Source organism: Salvelinus alpinus, chromosome 8 (genome assembly GCF_045679555.1).
Source record: "Salvelinus alpinus chromosome 8, SLU_Salpinus.1, whole genome shotgun sequence".
NCBI classification, from domain to species: Eukaryota; Metazoa; Chordata; class Actinopteri; order Salmoniformes; family Salmonidae; genus Salvelinus; species Salvelinus alpinus.
Window position 1 is genome coordinate 53,210,932 of NC_092093.1, and position 18,391 is coordinate 53,229,322.

At 42.9% G+C, this 18,391-nt stretch overlaps 1 protein-coding gene across 4 annotated transcripts in view; it reads right to left on the reverse strand.

The window, feature by feature from the left end:
• LOC139583274 (abl interactor 1-like) overlaps positions 1–17,931 on the reverse strand; it is a 142,304-nt gene extending 124,373 nt beyond the window's left edge. The window contains exon 1 of one of the 4 annotated variants that reach the window (XM_071414168.1): positions 17,522–17,931. In XM_071414168.1, the coding sequence (XP_071270269.1) occupies positions 17,522–17,752 (231 nt within the window). In that variant the 5' untranslated portion in view covers positions 17,753–17,931. The remainder of the gene's footprint in view (positions 1–17,521) is intronic. The other 3 variants (XM_071414169.1, XM_071414171.1, XM_071414172.1) reach the window with 3 other exon arrangements.
• Positions 17,932–18,391: the final 460 nt, after the last annotated feature.

Sequence of the window (18,391 nt, forward strand, 5' to 3'; positions counted from 1 at the left end):
AGAAAAACAGCTCTGAGAGCTGAGACTGAGAGGGAGCAAGAGAAAGAACGGGGAGAGAAAGAGGACTCTGTAATCCTTAAGAGACAGAGCTGTGTGAAAACGACACCTTCAGGCCAAGACTGGCTCTTTTCCAGGTAAAATTCACTTCTGCTGGGATTCACTTTCAGCATCGGTGCACCGAGGTCACGTGACCAGGACAACAACAAAAAAAGAGGCCAACTAATCTGTGTCGAGTCGTTGAATGAATTTTAATCATAGTGTCATTAAGTGCATTGGCTTACATATGTATACAATGCTCTCCTCCCTCCAACACTTTGGTCTACATTCGGTCTCAATTCAGTTTTGGAATATCTGATCTTATATTTAAAAAAATATATATTATAATTTTAGTTTTTGCCTGCTTATATCTTGTATGTAATTTGGTCAATGTTTAGTCACGTTCACCAGCAAAGGAGAATGTATTATCAGTCAACTTACCTGGTTAAATAAAGAATACGTATTATCAGTTAACTTACCTGGTTAAATAAAGAATATGTATTATCAGCCAACTTACCTGGTTAAATAAAGAATACAGCAAAATAAAAACAGCCACACCCGAGAATAACTGTAGAGGAAAGATGTCCTGAACATGGGACACGATGCGGTGGACTACTGCTTCCCTCTCCTCAACCTCCAAACCTACGTCTGTCTACCCTGCCAACAGGCCAGGTGGCCCAGCGTACACGGCCCTGCGGGGGACTACTGCTTCCCTCTCCTCAACCTCCAAACCTACGTCTGTCTACCCTGCCAACAGGCCAGGTGGCCCAGCGTACACGGCCCTGAGGTGGGCTACTGCTTCCCTCTCCTCAACCTCCAAACCTACGTCTGTCTACCCTGCCAACAGGCCAGGTGGCCCAGCGTACACGGCCCTGCGGTGGGCTACTGCTTCCCTCTCCTCAACCTCCAAACCTACGTCTGTCTACCCTGCCAACAGGCCAGGTGGCCCAGCGTACACGGCCCTGCGGTGGGCTACTGCTTCCCTCTCCTCAACCTCCAAACCTACGTCTGTCTACCCTGCCAACAGGCCAGGTGGCCCAGCGTACACGGCCCTGCGGTGGGCTACTGCTTCCCTCTCCTCAACCTCCAAACCTACGTCTGTCTACCCTGCCAACAGGCCAGGTGGCCCAGCGTACACTGCCCTGCGGTGGGCTACTGCTTCCCTCTCCTCAACCTCCAAACCTACGTCTGTCTACCCTGCCAACAGGCCAGGTGGCCCAGCGTACACGGCCCTGCGGGGGACTACTGCTTCCCTCTCCTCAACCTCCAAACCTACGTCTGTCTACCCTGCCAACAGGCCAGGTGGCCCAGCGTACACGGCCCTGCGGTGGGCTACTGCTTCCCTCTCCTCAACCTCCAAACCTACGTCTGTCTACCCTGCCAACAGGCCAGGTGGCCCAGCGTACACGGCCCTGCGGTGGGCTACTGCTTCCCTCTCCTCAACCTCCAAACCTACGTCTGTCTACCTTGCCAACAGGCCAGGTGGCCCAGCGTACACGGCCCTGCGGTGGGCTACTGCTTCCCTCTCCTCAACCTCCAAACCTACGTCTGTCTACCCTGCCAACAGGCCAGGTGGCCCAGCGTACACGGCCCTGCGGTGGGCTACTGCTTCCCTCTCCTCAACCTCCAAACCTATGTCTGTCTACCCTGCCAACAGGCCAGGTGGCCCAGCGTACACGGCCCTGCGGGGGACTACTGCTTCCCTCTCCTCAACCTCCAAACCTACGTCTGTCTACCCTGCCAACAGGCCAGGTGGCCCAGCATACACGGCCCTGCGGTGGGCTACTGCTTCCCTCTCCTCAACCTCCAAACCTATGTCTGTCTACCCTGCCAACAGGCCAGGTGGCCCAGCGTACACGGCCCTGCGTCCTTGTCCAAAACCACTGCCCTGGCTGTCACAGAGACTAGGAAAACATGGTGCTGACCTCAGTCGCATCTTTGAAAATATATAGCCACCATCATGTTGATGCCCACTGGGTGAAGGAGAGCTCCTCCTAACAGAACATTATGTTATGAAAGGAGCACAGAAACATCAGAATTAGGATGCCATTGTTGTGAATGATTCTCCCTTTTCCTGATGTAAAGGAAAGATTTACTATAGTGATATAGAACAAAAACTTTTGAGTCAGCAGTGTCTGCAGGAGTGTCCCTGCTCTTTCACGGACACACCTAACTCTCGCTGTCAGTCAGAAAGTGGGACAATGGCTGTCCTCGATTACAGACTACACAGACTGGTTTCAACCATCTGCTACTGAATGGTGGGCTGCATCATGAGAGAGAGAGAGAGAGAGAGAGAGAGAGAGAGAGAGAGAGAGAGAGAGAGAGAGAGAGAGAGAGAGAGAGAGAGAGAGAGAGAGAGAGAGAGAGAGAGAGAGAGAGAGAGAGAGAGAGAGAGAGAGAGAGAGAGAGAGAGAGAGAGAGAGAGAGAGAGAGAGAGAGAGAGAGAGAGAGAGAGAGAGAGAGAGAGAGAGAGAGAGAGAGAGAGAGAGAGAGAGAGAGAGAGAGAGAGAGAGAGAGACAGAGAGATGTACAGATTTTTAAGAGACCATATGGACAGTGTTGTCCTGTTGTGTTCCAGAGTCAAGCCGAACTTGTCACATAACTGCCAAAAGGCTTTAGTTTACAAGAACAATTTAAACTCGGGACAATTCCACAGTAACAGAATGACTTTGAGACTTCCAAGTTTTCACTTTAAAAGTATGCCAAACAAAAAACATTGATTGCAAAGTTAAACAAACCATACAACTCTATACACAAGGACTACTTTTAAAAAGTTCCACTGGACATTTGATAAAAACACATTTACTAGAAGAACAGAAGGAATGACAGTAAAATCTCCCTCAGTTTTTTTGTGAACACGTTTTCCAAAAACTCTAATTAAATATCTACTTCGAACTAAGATTCAAAGATGGGGAGTCAGCTATGATATGATTTGAAAAAAATCGATTTTGGTCATTGAATTACAGTAAGTGAAGTGGATTAACACGCGGTGACAGAATTATGGTAACAGAATGATGTCATAGTTTCTCAGATCTGTACTATACAGAAAATACTATCCTGAATAGATACACAAAGGTAGAACAATGTAATATCCTCCTTGGCATGTTTGAGTATTATTCTACACACTGGCTATTATTCTAATGAGCTCCGAGCCCACAAACAAGACCAAATTTGATTGGTCAGGATCGGACCACACCTGTACCAATCATAGATGTCTAAGTTTCACAAGTTTGGACATCACAGTTCATTACAGTATAGTTCAGTACAGTACAATAGAGTATACTGTAGTATACTCCAGTGTGCTGTACTGTACTGTACTGTACTGAGCTATACCCTACTTTACTTTACTGTATTGTACTGACCTATACTCTACTTTACTTTACTGTATTGTACTGATCTATACTCTACTTTACTGTACTAACCTATACTCTACTTTACAGTACTGTATTGTACTGATCTATACTCTACTTTACTGTACTGTATTGTACTGATCTATACTCTACTTTACTGTACTGTACTGATCTATACTCTACTTTACTGTACTGTATTGTACTGATCTATACTCTACTTTACTGCACTGTACTGTACTGATCTATACTCTACTTTACTGTACTGTATTGTACTGATCTATACTCTACTTTACTGTATTGTACTGATCTATACTCTACTTTACTGTACTGTACTGATCTATACTCTACGTTACTGTATTGTACTGATCTATACTCTACTTTACTGTACTGTACTGATCTATACTCTACTTTACTGTACTGTATTGTACTGATCTATACTCTACTTTACTGTACTGTATTGTACTGATCTATACTCTACTTTACTGTACTGTATTGTACTGATCTATACTCTACTTTACTGTACTGTATTGTACTGATCTATACTCTACTTTACTGTACTGTATTGTACTGATCTATACTCTACTTTACTGCACTGTACTGTACTGATCTATACTCTACTTTACTGTACTGTATTGTACTGATCTATACTCTACTTTACTGTATTGTACTGATCTATACTCTACTTTACTGTACTGTACTGATCTATACTCTACTTTACTGTATTGTACTGATCTATACTCTACTTTACTGTACTGTACTGATCTATACTCTACTTTACTGTACTGTATTGTACTGATCTATACTCTACTTTACTGTACTGTATTGTACTGATCTATACTCTACTTTACTGTACTGTATTGTACTGATCTATACTCTACTTTACTGTACTGTATTGTACTGATCTATACTCTACTTTACTGTACTGTATTGTACTGATCTATACTCTACTTTACTGTACTGTATTGTACTGATCTATACTCTACTTTACTGTACTGTATTGTACTGATCTATACTCTACTTTACTGCACTGTACTGTACTGATCTATACTCTACTTTACTGTACTGTATTGTACTGATCTATACTCTACTTTACTGTATTGTACTGATATATACTCTACTTTACTGTACTGTACTGATCTATACTCTACTTTACTGTATTGTACTGATCTATACTCTACTTTACTGTACTGTATTGTACTGATCTATACTCTACTTTACTGTACTGTATTGTACTGATCTATACTCTACTTTACTGTACTGTATTGTACTGATCTATACTCTACTTTACTGTACTGTATTGTACTGATCTATACTCTACTTTACTGTACTGTATTGTACTGATCTATACTCTACTTTACTGTACTGTATTGTACTGATCTATACTCTACTTTACTGTACTGTATTGTACTGATCTATACTCTACTTTACTGTACAGTACTAACCTATACTCTCCTTTACTGTACATTACTGACCTATTCTCTACTGTACAGTACTGTATTGTACTAACCTATACTCTACTTTACTGTATTGTACTAACCTATACTCTACTTTACTGTACAGTACTAACCTATTCTCTACTGTACAGTACTGTATTGTCCTATTCTCTACTTTACTGCACTGCGCTCTACCTCCTGAATGTTTTGGCATTCTGGTCCAACAAGTAACTTTCTGACCACTTCTTCCATGGCAAACATGTATGGAAAGTTTTGTTTAAATCAAAAGGGATGCTGTCAAAATGTTATTGCATCGGAGTTGGAAACACCCTTTATAACTGATTTAATATTGTATTATTTTATGGACTCTTTAATGGTCGGTTACAGAAAACATTTCATCCTGATTCTCAGCAGCAAGCTATAGCCTCTTCACACTGATGGGGAGTGAATGGTTACCCAGACCTTTTGCAAATTGTCCCCCCCCCCCCCCCAACCCCTCTTTTACACTGCTGCTACTCTCTATTTATCATATATGCATAGTCACTTTAACTATACATTCATGTACATACTACCTCAATTGGGCCGACCAACCAGTGCTCCCGCACATTGGCTAACCGGGCTATCTGCATTGTGTCCTAAACACCACCCGCTCTTTAACGCTACTGCTACTCTCTGTTCATCATATATGGATAGTCACTTTAACCATATCTACATGTACATACGACCTCAATAAGCCTGACTAACCGGTGTCTGTATATAGCCTCGCTACTGTTATTTTCGCACGCACACACACACACACACCTACACCTTTTTTTTCTCGCAATATTGGTTAGAGCCTGTAAGTAAGTCTTTCACTGTAAGGTCTACTAAACCTGTTGAATTCGGGGCACGTGAAAAATACACTTTGATTTGAGTTATAAATTATTTTCAGCACTTGAGAGGTAGATCTCAGCAGCAAACTATAGACTCTTCACACTGATTGGTGCTTGTCTAGGACCAAGATAGCTCATCAAATGTCTTCTTACGCAACAATGTATTCACGTTAACTAAATGTTATAACAGAGCCACTGAGTGGAATCCATTTTAACATCTAGAGAGTACTTGTGATGTATATGCACAGCACAGGACAAAAACAATGACTTTCCAAACAGACTGAGGCCCTAACTCTGTTATTAACACAGACTGAGGCCCTAACTCTGTTATTAACACAGACCGAGGCCTAACTCTGTTATTAACACAGACTGAGGCCCTAACTCTGTTATTAACACAGACTGAGGCCCTAACCCTGTTATTAACACAGACTGAGGCACTAACTCTGTTATTAACACAGACCGAGGCCCTAACTCTGTTATTAACACAGACTGAGGCCCTAACTCTGTTATTAACACAGACTGAGGCACTAACCATGTTATTAACACAGACTGAGGCCCTAACTCTGTTATTAACACAGACTGTGGCCCTAACCCTGTTATTAACACAGACTGAGGCCCTAACTCTGTTATTAACACAGACCGAGGCCCTAACTCTCAGTTATTAACACAGACTGAGGCCCTAACTCTCAGTTATTAACACAGACTGAGGCCCTAACTATGTTATTAACACAGACTGAGGCCCTAACTCTCAGTTATTAACACAGACTGAGGCCCTAACCCTGTTATTAACACAGACTGAGGCCCTAACTCTGTTTTTAACACAGACTGAGGCCCTAACTCAGTTATTAACACAGACTGAGGCTCTAACTCTGTTATTAACACAGACTGAGGCCCTAACTCTGTTATTAACACAGACTGAGGCCCTAACTCTCAGTTATTAACACAGAACGAGGCCCTAACTCTGTTATTAACACAGACTGAGGCCCTAACTCTGTTATTAACACAGACTGAGGCCCTAACTCTGTTATTAACACAGACCGGAGCCCTAACTCTGTTATTAACACAGACTGAGGCCCTAACTCTATTATTAACACAGACTGAGACCCTAACTCTGTTATTAACACAGACTGAGGCCCTAACTCTGTTATTAACACAGACTGAGGCCCTAACTCTGTTATTAACACAGACCGAGGCCCTAACTCTCAGTTATTAACACAGACTGAGGCCCTAACTCTCAGTTATTAACACAGACTGAGGCCCTAACTATGTTATTAACACAGACTGAGGCCCTAACTCTCAGTTATTAACACAGACTGAGGCCCTAACTATGTTATTAACACAGACTGAGGCCCTAACTCTCTGTTATTAACACAGACTGAGGCCCTAACCCTGTTATTAACACAGACTGAGGCCCTAACTCTGTTTTTAACACAGACTGAGGCCCTAACTCAGTTATTAACACAGACTGAGGCTCTAACTCTGTTATTAACACAGACTGAGGCCCTAACTCTGTTATTAACACAGACTGAGGCCCTAACTCTGTTATTAACACAGACTGAGGCCCTAACTCTCAGTTATTAACACAGAACGAGGCCCTAACTCTGTTATTAACACAGACTGAGGCCCTAACTCTGTTATTAACACAGACTGAGGCCCTAACTCTGTTATTAACACAGACCGGAGCCCTAACTCTGTTATTAACACAGACTGAGGCCCTAACTCTATTATTAACACAGACTGAGGCCCTAACTCTGTTATTAACACAGACTGAGGCCCTAACTCTGTTATTAACACAGACTGAGGCCCTAACTCTGTTATTAACACAGACCGGGGCCCTAACTCTGTTATTAACACAGACCGAGGCCCTAACTCTGTTATTAACACAGACTGAGGCCCTAACTCTATTATTAACACAGACTGAGGCCCTAACTCTGTCATTAACACAGACTGAGGCCCTAACTCTGTTATTAACACAGACTGAGGCCCTAACTCTGTTATTAACAGACTGAGGCCCTAACTCTGTTATTAAGACAGACTGAGGCCCTAACTCTGTTATTAACACAGACTGAGGCCCTAACTCTGTTATTAACACAGACCGGGGGCCTAACTCTGTTATTAACACAGACTGAGGCCCTAACTCTCAGTTATTAACACAGACTGAGGCCCTAACACTGTTATTAACACAGACTGAGGCCCTAACTCTGTTATTAACACAGACTGAGGCCCTAACTCTGTTATTAACACAGACTGAGGCCCTAACTCTGTTATTAACAGACTGAGGCCCTAACTCTGTTATTAACAGACTGAGGCCCTAACTCTGCTATTAACAGACTGAGGCCCTAACTCTGATATTAACACAGACTGAGGCCCTAACTCTGTTAATAACACAGACTGAGGCCCTAACTCTGTTATTAACACAGACCGAGGCCCTAACTCTCAGTTATTAACACAGACTGAGGCCCTAACTCTCAGTTATTAACACAGACTGAGGCCCTAACTATGTTTTAACACAGACTGAGGCCCTAACTCTCAGTTATTAACACACACTGAGGCCCTAACCCTGTTATTAACACAGACTGAGGCCCTAACCCTGTTATTAACACAGACTGAGGCCCTAACTCAGTTATTAACACAGACCGAGGCCCTAACTCTGTTATTAACACAGACCGAGGCTCTAACTCTGTTATTAACACAGACTGAGGCCCTAACTCTGTTATTAACACAGACCGAGGCCCTAACTCTGTTATTAACACAGACTGAGGCTCTAACTCTGTTATTAACACAGACTGAGGCCCTAACTCTCAGTTATTAACACAGACTAAGGCTCTAACTCTGTTATTAACACAGACTGAGGCCCTAACTCTCAGTTATTAACACAGACCGAGGCCCAAAACTGTTATTAACACAGACCGAGGCCCTAACTCTGTTATTAACACAGACTGAGGCCCTAACTCTGTTATTAACACAGACCGAGGCCCTAACTCTCAGTTATTAACACAGACTGAGGCCCTAACTCTGTTATTAACACAGACTGAGGCCCTAACTCTCAGTTATTAACACAGACTGAGGCCCTAACTATGTTATTAACACAGACTGAGGCCCTAACTCTCAGTTATTAACACACACTGAGGACCTAACCCTGTTATTAACACAGACTGAGGCCCTAACCCTGTTATTAACACAGACTGAGGCTCTAACTCTGTTATTAACACAGACTGAGGCCCTAACTCTGTTATTTACACAGACTGAGGCCCTAACTCTCAGTTATTAACACAGACCGAGGCCCTAACTCTGTTATTAACACAGACTGAGGCTCTAACTCTGTTATTAACACAGACTGAGGCCCTAACTCTCAGTTATTAACACAGACTGAGGCTCTAACTCTGTTATTAACACAGACTGAGGCCCTAACTCTCAGTTATTAACACACACTGAGGCCCTAACCCTGTTATTAACACAGACTGAGGCCCTAACTCAGTTATTAACACAGACCGAGGCCCTAACTCTGTTATTAACACAGACCGAGGATCTAACTCTGTTATTAACACAGACTGAGGCCCTAACTCTGTTATTAACACAGACCGAGGCCCTAACTCTGTTATTAACACAGACTGAGGCTCTAACTCTGTTATTAACACAGACTGAGGCCCTAACTCTCAGTTATTAACACAGTCTAAGGCTCTAACTCTGTTATTAACACAGACTGAGGCCCTAACTCTCAGTTATTAACACAGACCGAGGCCCTAACTCTGTTATTAACACAGACCGAGGCCCTAACTCTGTTATTAACACAGACTGAGGCCCTAACTCTGTTATTAACACAGACCGAGGCCCTAACTCTCAGTTATTAACACAGACTGAGGCCCTAACTCTGTTATTAACACGGACCGAGGCCCTAACTCTGTTATTAACACAGGCCGAGGCTCTAACTCTGTTATTAACACAGACTGAGGCCCTAACTATGTTATTAACACAGACTGAGGCCCTAACTCTCAGTTATTAACACACACTGAGGACCTAACCCTGTTATTAACACAGACTGAGGCCCTAACCCTGTTATTAACACAGACTGAGGCTCTAACTCTGTTATTAACACAGACTGAGGCCCTAACTCTGTTATTTACACAGACTGAGGCCCTAACTCTCAGTTATTAACACAGACCGAGGCCCTAACTCTGTTATTAACACAGACTGAGGCTCTAACTCTGTTATTAACACAGACTGAGGCCCTAACTCTCAGTTATTAACACAGACTGAGGCTCTAACTCTGTTATTAACACAGACTGAGGCCCTAACTCTCAGTTATTAACACAGACCGAGGCCCTAACTCTGTTATTAACACAGACCGAGGCCCTAACTCTGTTATTAACACAGACTGAGGCCCTAACTCTGTTATTAACACAGACCGAGGCCCTAACTCTCAGTTATTAACACAGACTGAGGCTCTAACTCTGTTATTAACCCAGACTGAGGCCCTAACTCTGTTATTAACACAGACTGGGGCCCTAACTCTGTTATTAACACAGACCCGGGGCCCTAACTCTGTTATTAACACAGACTGAGGCCCTAACTCTATTATTAACACAGACTGGGGCCCTAACTCTGTTATTAACACAGACTGAGGCCCTAACTCTGTTATTAACACAGACTGAGGCCCTAACTCTATTATTAACACAGACTGGGGCCCTAACTCTGTTATTAACACAGACTGAGGCCCAAACTCTGTTATTAACACAGACCGGGGCCCTAACCCTGTTATTAACACAGACCGAGGCCCTAACTCTGTTATTAACACAGACTGAGGCCCTAACTCTGTTATTAACACAGACTGACGCCCTAACTCTGTTATTAACACAGACTGAGGCCCTAACTCTGTTATTAACACAGACTGAGGCCCTAACTCTGTTATTAACACAGACTGAGGCCCTAACTCTGTTATTAACACAGACTGAGGCCCTAACTCTGTTATTAACACAGACTGAGGCCCTAACTCTGTTATTAACACAGACTGAGGCCCTAACCCTGTTATTAACACAGACTGAGGCCCTAACTCTGTTATTAACAGACTGAGGCCTTAACTCTCAGTTATTAACAGACTGAGGCCCTAACTCTGTTATTAACAGACTGAGGCCCTAACTCCGTTATTAACACAGACTGAGGCCCTAACTCTGTTATTAACACAGACTGAGGCCCTAACTCTATTATTAACACAGACTGAGGCCCTAACTCTGTTATTAACACAGACTGAGGCCCTAACTCTGTTATTAACACAGACTGAGGCCCTAACTCTGTTATTAACACAGACCGAGGCCCTAACTCTGTTATTAACACAGACTGAGGCTCTAACTCTGTTATTAACACAGACTGAGGCCCTAACTCTCAGTTATTAACACAGACTGAGGCTCTAACTCTGTTATTAACACAGACTGAGGCCCTAACTCTCAGTTATTAACACAGACCGAGGCCCTAACTCTGTTATTAACACAGACCGAGGCCCTAACTCTCAGTTATTAACACAGACTGAGGCCCTAACTCTGTTATTAACACACACTGAGGCCCTAACTCTGTTATTAACACAGACTGAGGCCCTAACTCTGTTATTAACACAGACTGAGGCCCTAACTCTGTTATTAACACAGACCGGGGCCCTAACTCTGTTATTAACACAGATCGGGGCCCTAACTCTGTTATTAACACAGACTGAGGCCCTAACTCTGTTATTAACACAGACTGAGGCCCTAACTCTATTATTAACACAGACTGAGGCCCTAACTCTGTTATTAACACAGACTGAGGCCCTAACTCTGTTATTAACACAGACTGAGGCCCTAACTCTGTTATTAACACAGACCGGGGCCCTAACCCTGTTATTAACACAGACCGAGGCCCTAACTCTGTTATTAACACAGACTGAGGCCCTAACTCTGTTATTAACACAGACTGAGGCCCTAACTCTGTTATTAACACAGACTGAGGCCCTAACTCTGTTATTAACACAGACTGAGGCCCTAACTCTGTTATTAACACAGATTGAGGCCCTAACTCTGTTATTAACACAGACTGAGGCCCTAACTCTGTTATTAACACAGACTGAGGCCCTAACTCTGTTATTAACACAGACTGAGGCCCTAACTCTCAGTTATTAACACACACTGAGGACCTAACCCTGTTATTAACACAGACTGAGGCCCTAACCCTGTTATTAACACAGACTGAGGCTCTAACTCTGTTATTAACACAGACTGAGGCCCTAACTCTGTTATTTACACAGACTGAGGCCCTAACTCTCAGTTATTAACACAGACCGAGGCCCTAACTCTGTTATTAACACAGACCGAGGCCCTAACTCTGTTATTAACACAGACCGAGGCCCTAACTCTCAGTTATTAACACAGACTGAGGCTCTAACTCTGTTATTAACCCAGACTGAGGCCCTAACTCTGTTATTAACACAGACTGGGGCCCTAACTCTGTTATTAACACAGACCCGGGGCCCTAACTCTGTTATTAACACAGACTGAGGCCCTAACTCTATTATTAACACAGACTGGGGCCCTAACTCTGTTATTAACACAGACTGAGGCCCTAACTCTGTTATTAACACAGACTGAGGCCCTAACTCTATTATTAACACAGACTGGGGCCCTAACTCTGTTATTAACACAGACTGAGGCCCTAACTCTGTTATTAACACAGACTGAGGCCCAAACTCTGTTATTAACACAGACCGGGGCCCTAACCCTGTTATTAACACAGACCGAGGCCCTAACTCTGTTATTAACACAGACTGAGGCCCTAACTCTGTTATTAACACAGACTGACGCCCTAACTCTGTTATTAACACAGACTGAGGCCCTAACTCTGTTATTAACAGACTGAGGCCCTAACTCTGTTATTAACACAGACTGAGGCCCTAACTCTGTTATTAACACAGACTGAGGCCCTAACTCTGTTATTAACACAGACTGAGGCCCTAACTCTGTTATTAACACAGACTGAGGCCCTAACCCTGTTATTAACACAGACTGAGGCCCTAACTCTGTTATTAACAGACTGAGGCCTTAACTCTCAGTTATTAACAGACTGAGGCCCTAACTCTGTTATTAACAGACTGAGGCCCTAACTCAGTTATTAACACAGACTGAGGCCCTAACTCTGTTATTAACACAGACTGAGGCCCTAACTCTATTATTAACACAGACTGAGGCCCTAACTCTGTTATTAACACAGACTGAGGCCCTAACTCTGTTATTAACACAGACTGAGGCCCTAACTCTGTTATTAACACAGACCGAGGCCCTAACTCTGTTATTAACACAGACTGAGGCTCTAACTCTGTTATTAACACAGACTGAGGCCCTAACTCTCAGTTATTAACACAGACTGAGGCTCTAACTCTGTTATTAACACAGACTGAGGCCCTAACTCTCAGTTATTAACACAGACCGAGGCCCTAACTCTGTTATTAACACAGACCGAGGCCCTAACTCTCAGTTATTAACACAGACTGAGGCCCTAACTCTGTTATTAACACACACTGAGGCCCTAACTCTGTTATTAACACAGACTGAGGCCCTAACTCTGTTATTAACACAGACTGAGGCCCTAACTCTGTTATTAACACAGACCGGGGCCCTAACTCTGTTATTAACACAGATCGGGGCCCTAACTCTGTTATTAACACAGACTGAGGCCCTAACTCTGTTATTAACACAGACTGAGGCCCTAACTCTATTATTAACACAGACTGAGGCCCTAACTCTGTTATTAACACAGACTGAGGCCCTAACTCTGTTATTAACACAGACTGAGGCCCTAACTCTGTTATTAACACAGACCGGGGCCCTAACCCTGTTATTAACACAGACCGAGGCCCTAACTCTGTTATTAACACAGACTGAGGCCCTAACTCTGTTATTAACACAGACTGAGGCCCTAACTCTGTTATTAACACAGACTGAGGCCCTAACTCTGTTATTAACACAGACTGAGGCCCTAACTCTGTTATTAACACAGATTGAGGCCCTAACTCTGTTATTAACACAGACTGAGGCCCTAACTCTGTTATTAACACAGACTGAGGCCCTAACTCTGTTATTAACAGACTGAGGCCTTAACTCTCAGTTATTAACAGACTGAGGCCCTAACTCTGTTATTAACAGACTGAGGCCCTAACTCTGTTATTAACACAGACTGAGGCCCTAACTCTGTTATTAACAGACTGAGGCCCTAACTCAGTTATTAACACAGACTGAGGCCCTAACTCTGTTATTAACACAGACTGAGGCCCTAACTCTATTATTAACACAGACTGAGGCCCTAACTCTGTTATTAACACAGACTGAGGCCCTAACTCTGTTATTAACAGACTGAGGCCTTAACTCTCAGTTATTAACAGACTGAGGCCCTAACTCTGTTATTAACAGACTGAGGCCCTAACTCTGTTATTAACACAGACTGAGGCCCTAACTCTGTTATTAACAGACTGAGGCCCTAACTCAGTTATTAACACAGACTGAGGCCCTAACCCTGTTATTAACACAGACTGAGGCCCTAACTCTATTATTAACACAGACTGAGGCCCTAACTCTGTTATTAACACAGACTGAGGCCCTAACTCTGTTATTAACACAGACTGAGGCCCTAACTCTGTTATTAACAGACTGAGGCCCTAACTCTGTTATTAACATAGACTGCGGCCCTAACTCTGTTATTCACACAGACTGAGGCCCTACCTCTGTTATTAACACAGACTGAGGCCCTAACTCTGTTATTAACAGACTGAGGCCTTAACTCTCAGTTATTAACAGACTGAGGCCCTAACTCTGTTATTAACAGACTGAGGCCCTAACTCTGTTATTAACACAGACTGAGGCCCTAACTCTGTTATTAACAGACTGAGGCCCTAACTCAGTTATTAACACAGACTGAGGCCCTAACTATGTTATTAACACAGACCGAGGCCCTAACCCTGTTATTAACAGACTGAGGCCCTAACTCTGTTATTAACACAGACTGAGGCCCTAACCCTGTTATTAACACAGACTGAGGCCCTAACTCAGTTATTAACACAGACTGAGGCCCTAACTCTGTTATTAACACAGACTGAGGCCCTAACTATGTTATTAACACAGACCGAGGCCCTAACTTTGTTATTAACAGACTGAGGCCCTAACTCTGTTATTAACATAGACTGCGGCCCTAACTCTGTTATTAACACAGACTGAGGCCCTAACTCTGTTATTAACACAGACTGAGGCCCTAACTCTGTTATTAACAGACTGAGGCCTTAACTCTCAGTTATTAACAGACTGAGGCCCTAACTCTGTTATTAACAGACTGAGGCCCTAACTCTGTTATTAACACAGACTGAGGCCCTAACTCTGTTATTAACAGACTGAGGCCCTAACTCAGTTATTAACACAGACTGAGGCCCTAACTATGTTATTAACACAGACCGAGGCCCTAACTCTGTTATTAACAGACTGAGGCCCTAACTCTGTTATTAACACAGACTGAGGCCCTAACCCTGTTATTAACACAGACTGAGGCCCTAACTCAGTTATTAACACAGACTGAGGCCCTAACTCTGTTATTAACACAGACTGAGGCCCTAACTATGTTATTAACACAGACCGAGGCCCTAACTTTGTTATTAACAGACTGAGGCCCTAACTCTGTTATTAACACAGACTGAGGCCCTAACCCTGTTATTAACACAGACTGAGGCCCTAACCCTGTTATTAACACAGACTGAGGCCCTAACTCTGTTATTAACACAGACTGAGGCCCTAACTCTATTATTAACACAGACTGAGGCCCTAACTCTGTTATTAACACAGACTGAGGCCCTAACTCTGTTATTAACACAGACTGAGGCCCTAACTCTGTTATTAACAGACTGAGGCCCTAACTCTGTTATTAACATAGACTGCGGCCCTAACTCTGTTATTAACACAGACTGAGGCCCTAACTCTGTTATTAACACAGACTGAGGCCCTAACTCTGTTATTAACAGACTGAGGCCTTAACTCTCAGTTATTAACAGTCTGAGGCCCTAACTCTGTTATTAACAGACTGAGGCCCTAACTCTGTTATTAACACAGACTGAGGCCCTAACTCTGTTATTAACAGACTGAGGCCCTAACTCAGTTATTAACACAGACTGAGGCCCTAACTATGTTATTAACACAGACCGAGGCCCTAACTCTGTTATTAACAGACTGAGGCCCTAACTCTGTTATTAACACAGACTGAGGCCCTAACCCTGTTATTAACACAGACTGAGGCCCTAACTCAGTTATTAACACAGACTGAGGCCCTAACTCTGTTATTAACACAGACTGAGGCCCTAACTATGTTATTAACACAGACCGAGGCCCTAACTTTGTTATTAACAGACTGAGGCCCTAACTCTGTTATTAACACAGACTGAGGCCCTAACCCTGTTATTAACACAGACTGAGGCCCTAACCCTGTTATTAACACAGACTGAGGCCCTAACTCTGTTATTAACACAGACTGAGGCCCTAACCCTGATATTAACACAGACTGAGGCCCTAACACTGTTATTAACACAGACTGAGGCCCTAACCCTGTTATTAACAGACTGAGGCCCTAACTCTCAGTAATAATGAGTTTCCAAGCACACATTCCCTGAAATTGAATGAGATCTTTCCTACGGTTTATATTTGTTTTGTAGGGGCAGACTCCAAATCAGAATATCAATCTACTAAATTAATTTTAAAAATCAGCTTTGATATTCTGTTAAGGGCCAATAAAAACCTAGTTTGCAAAGCTATGGTCCATAGCCAGACCTCTATCAATAACTTCAGCTGCTAGCCCACAATGAAAGTAATTCTAATGCAGCAGCCCCTTGGGGCAAGTCAAAGCAAACTTGGCAGGATGAGGTAAACACACATAAAAAATAACCCTGTAAAATAATTGAAGTGCAGTGATCCTTCCATCTATGAACTCAGTTCAGTAATTTGTGAAACCATGACCAAATTCTACACTCACCATCTGTGAAACGTAGTTAAAGGATAACACAATCATATGGGAGAAAATTGCAGAAGCATTCGCTGAAAAACAAGCTCTGAACGTCTGATAATTCGCCAGATAGTATATATATATTTTTTTACAAATACTTCTCCTAAGCAGTTTGTGTGAATGAATCTGGGGGCTAATTACGTCAAAACAGTAATAAGCTCCTTATAAATGCCTTGAAATGTATACGTTTGCAATTGCTTACAATATCATAGTCCTACCTATTGCAAATATATCACAGAAAATCCTAATGAAATAGGCGTAATTAAATAAATAAATGGAAATAAAATGTCCAGCTCTCTTGGTGTCTGTGAGAGACAGTAATTAAGCAAGGCCAGTGTTATCGAGAGCACAACTGCTACTCTACTTTGTAACAATCAGATTAAATGTGCGCTAGTACATCACGTTTCATTGACATTTTTCAACAGCGTCATAGTTTGCTACACTGTTTTTTTTATTTTTTATTAAACGAAGATAAACAGCAGAAGTTAGTACCAGACACACCCTCTGTGTAAACTAACAAAATCTGACCAAGGGACCCAATACAACAATGCAATGGATGGGCAAGACCGTGTCCAACGTGTCCAGTGCGGCGAACCTACACACTGAAATGGACAAAGACTCTCAATGGATGTGTAATCTCTACGATCTAGTACTGTGGTCATTAATTGTGATCATTTCCATGTCTTTTACTTTACATTTCCTCTTCCCAGTTTCACACCAGTTCAAACGACAATAATTCAGAGATAACAATGTTGAGTAAAAATCACTCCTTTTTGCTTACCTGAACATAATTGTTTTCACAGTAGTCTGCTACCCGTGTGAGATTCTGGTAACTCTCTACGAGAGCTCTTTTGCCGGCTGGAATTTCCTCCTCTAGCAACATTTGCAGCTCTGCCATCTTACATCTCCCCGCATAGCGACTTCGCTTTCGCTTTGACTGAGGTTTGAAACAACCAGCTCTGCCACGGAAAAAAAAATAAGAAACTCCTTCGCCTGGTATTGTGGGATTCATGAGGTGTATTCATTAGTCAGATTCAGTTGCAAAACGTTTCGTCTGTTGCAAAACTTTTGCAACAGAAACAGTTTACCGTTTACTCTAGGAACCAAATGGAAGCAAGCATACCGAACAGAACGAAACGTGGAGATGCCTGAGTTTGATCAATAGAAACTCTCGTTTTTGTTCCCAAACATTTTCCGTTTGGATAAGGCCTAAATGGTTTCCGTTGAAAAACGTTTTGCAACAGACGAAACGTTTTGAAACGGAATCCGATTAATGAATAGACCCCTGGCCTCGCTTTCACATCCGCGCAGGGAGCAAAAAAAAAAACAGCTGCTGCTTCAGATTGTCACTATTTACCACAGTCACAACGTCAAAATTGCCTATATCATAAAATGTATTAACAACAAAAATTATCTTTATCGTCTAAATTTAAGGTTAGGGTAAGGCATAAAGTAATCAGTGTGGTTAAGGTTAGGGGTGAGCTTAAAATGACATTTTAAGAAGATAAATTGTAGAAATAGGCGGGGTTTAGGACTTTGTGGCTGTGATAACTAGGGACGACAAGTTATCCCTCTCGCCTCTCCTCTTTCCTCTGACTGAAACATGGATCACCGTGTAGAATGCTGGGATACGTAGTGCTACAATGTACCC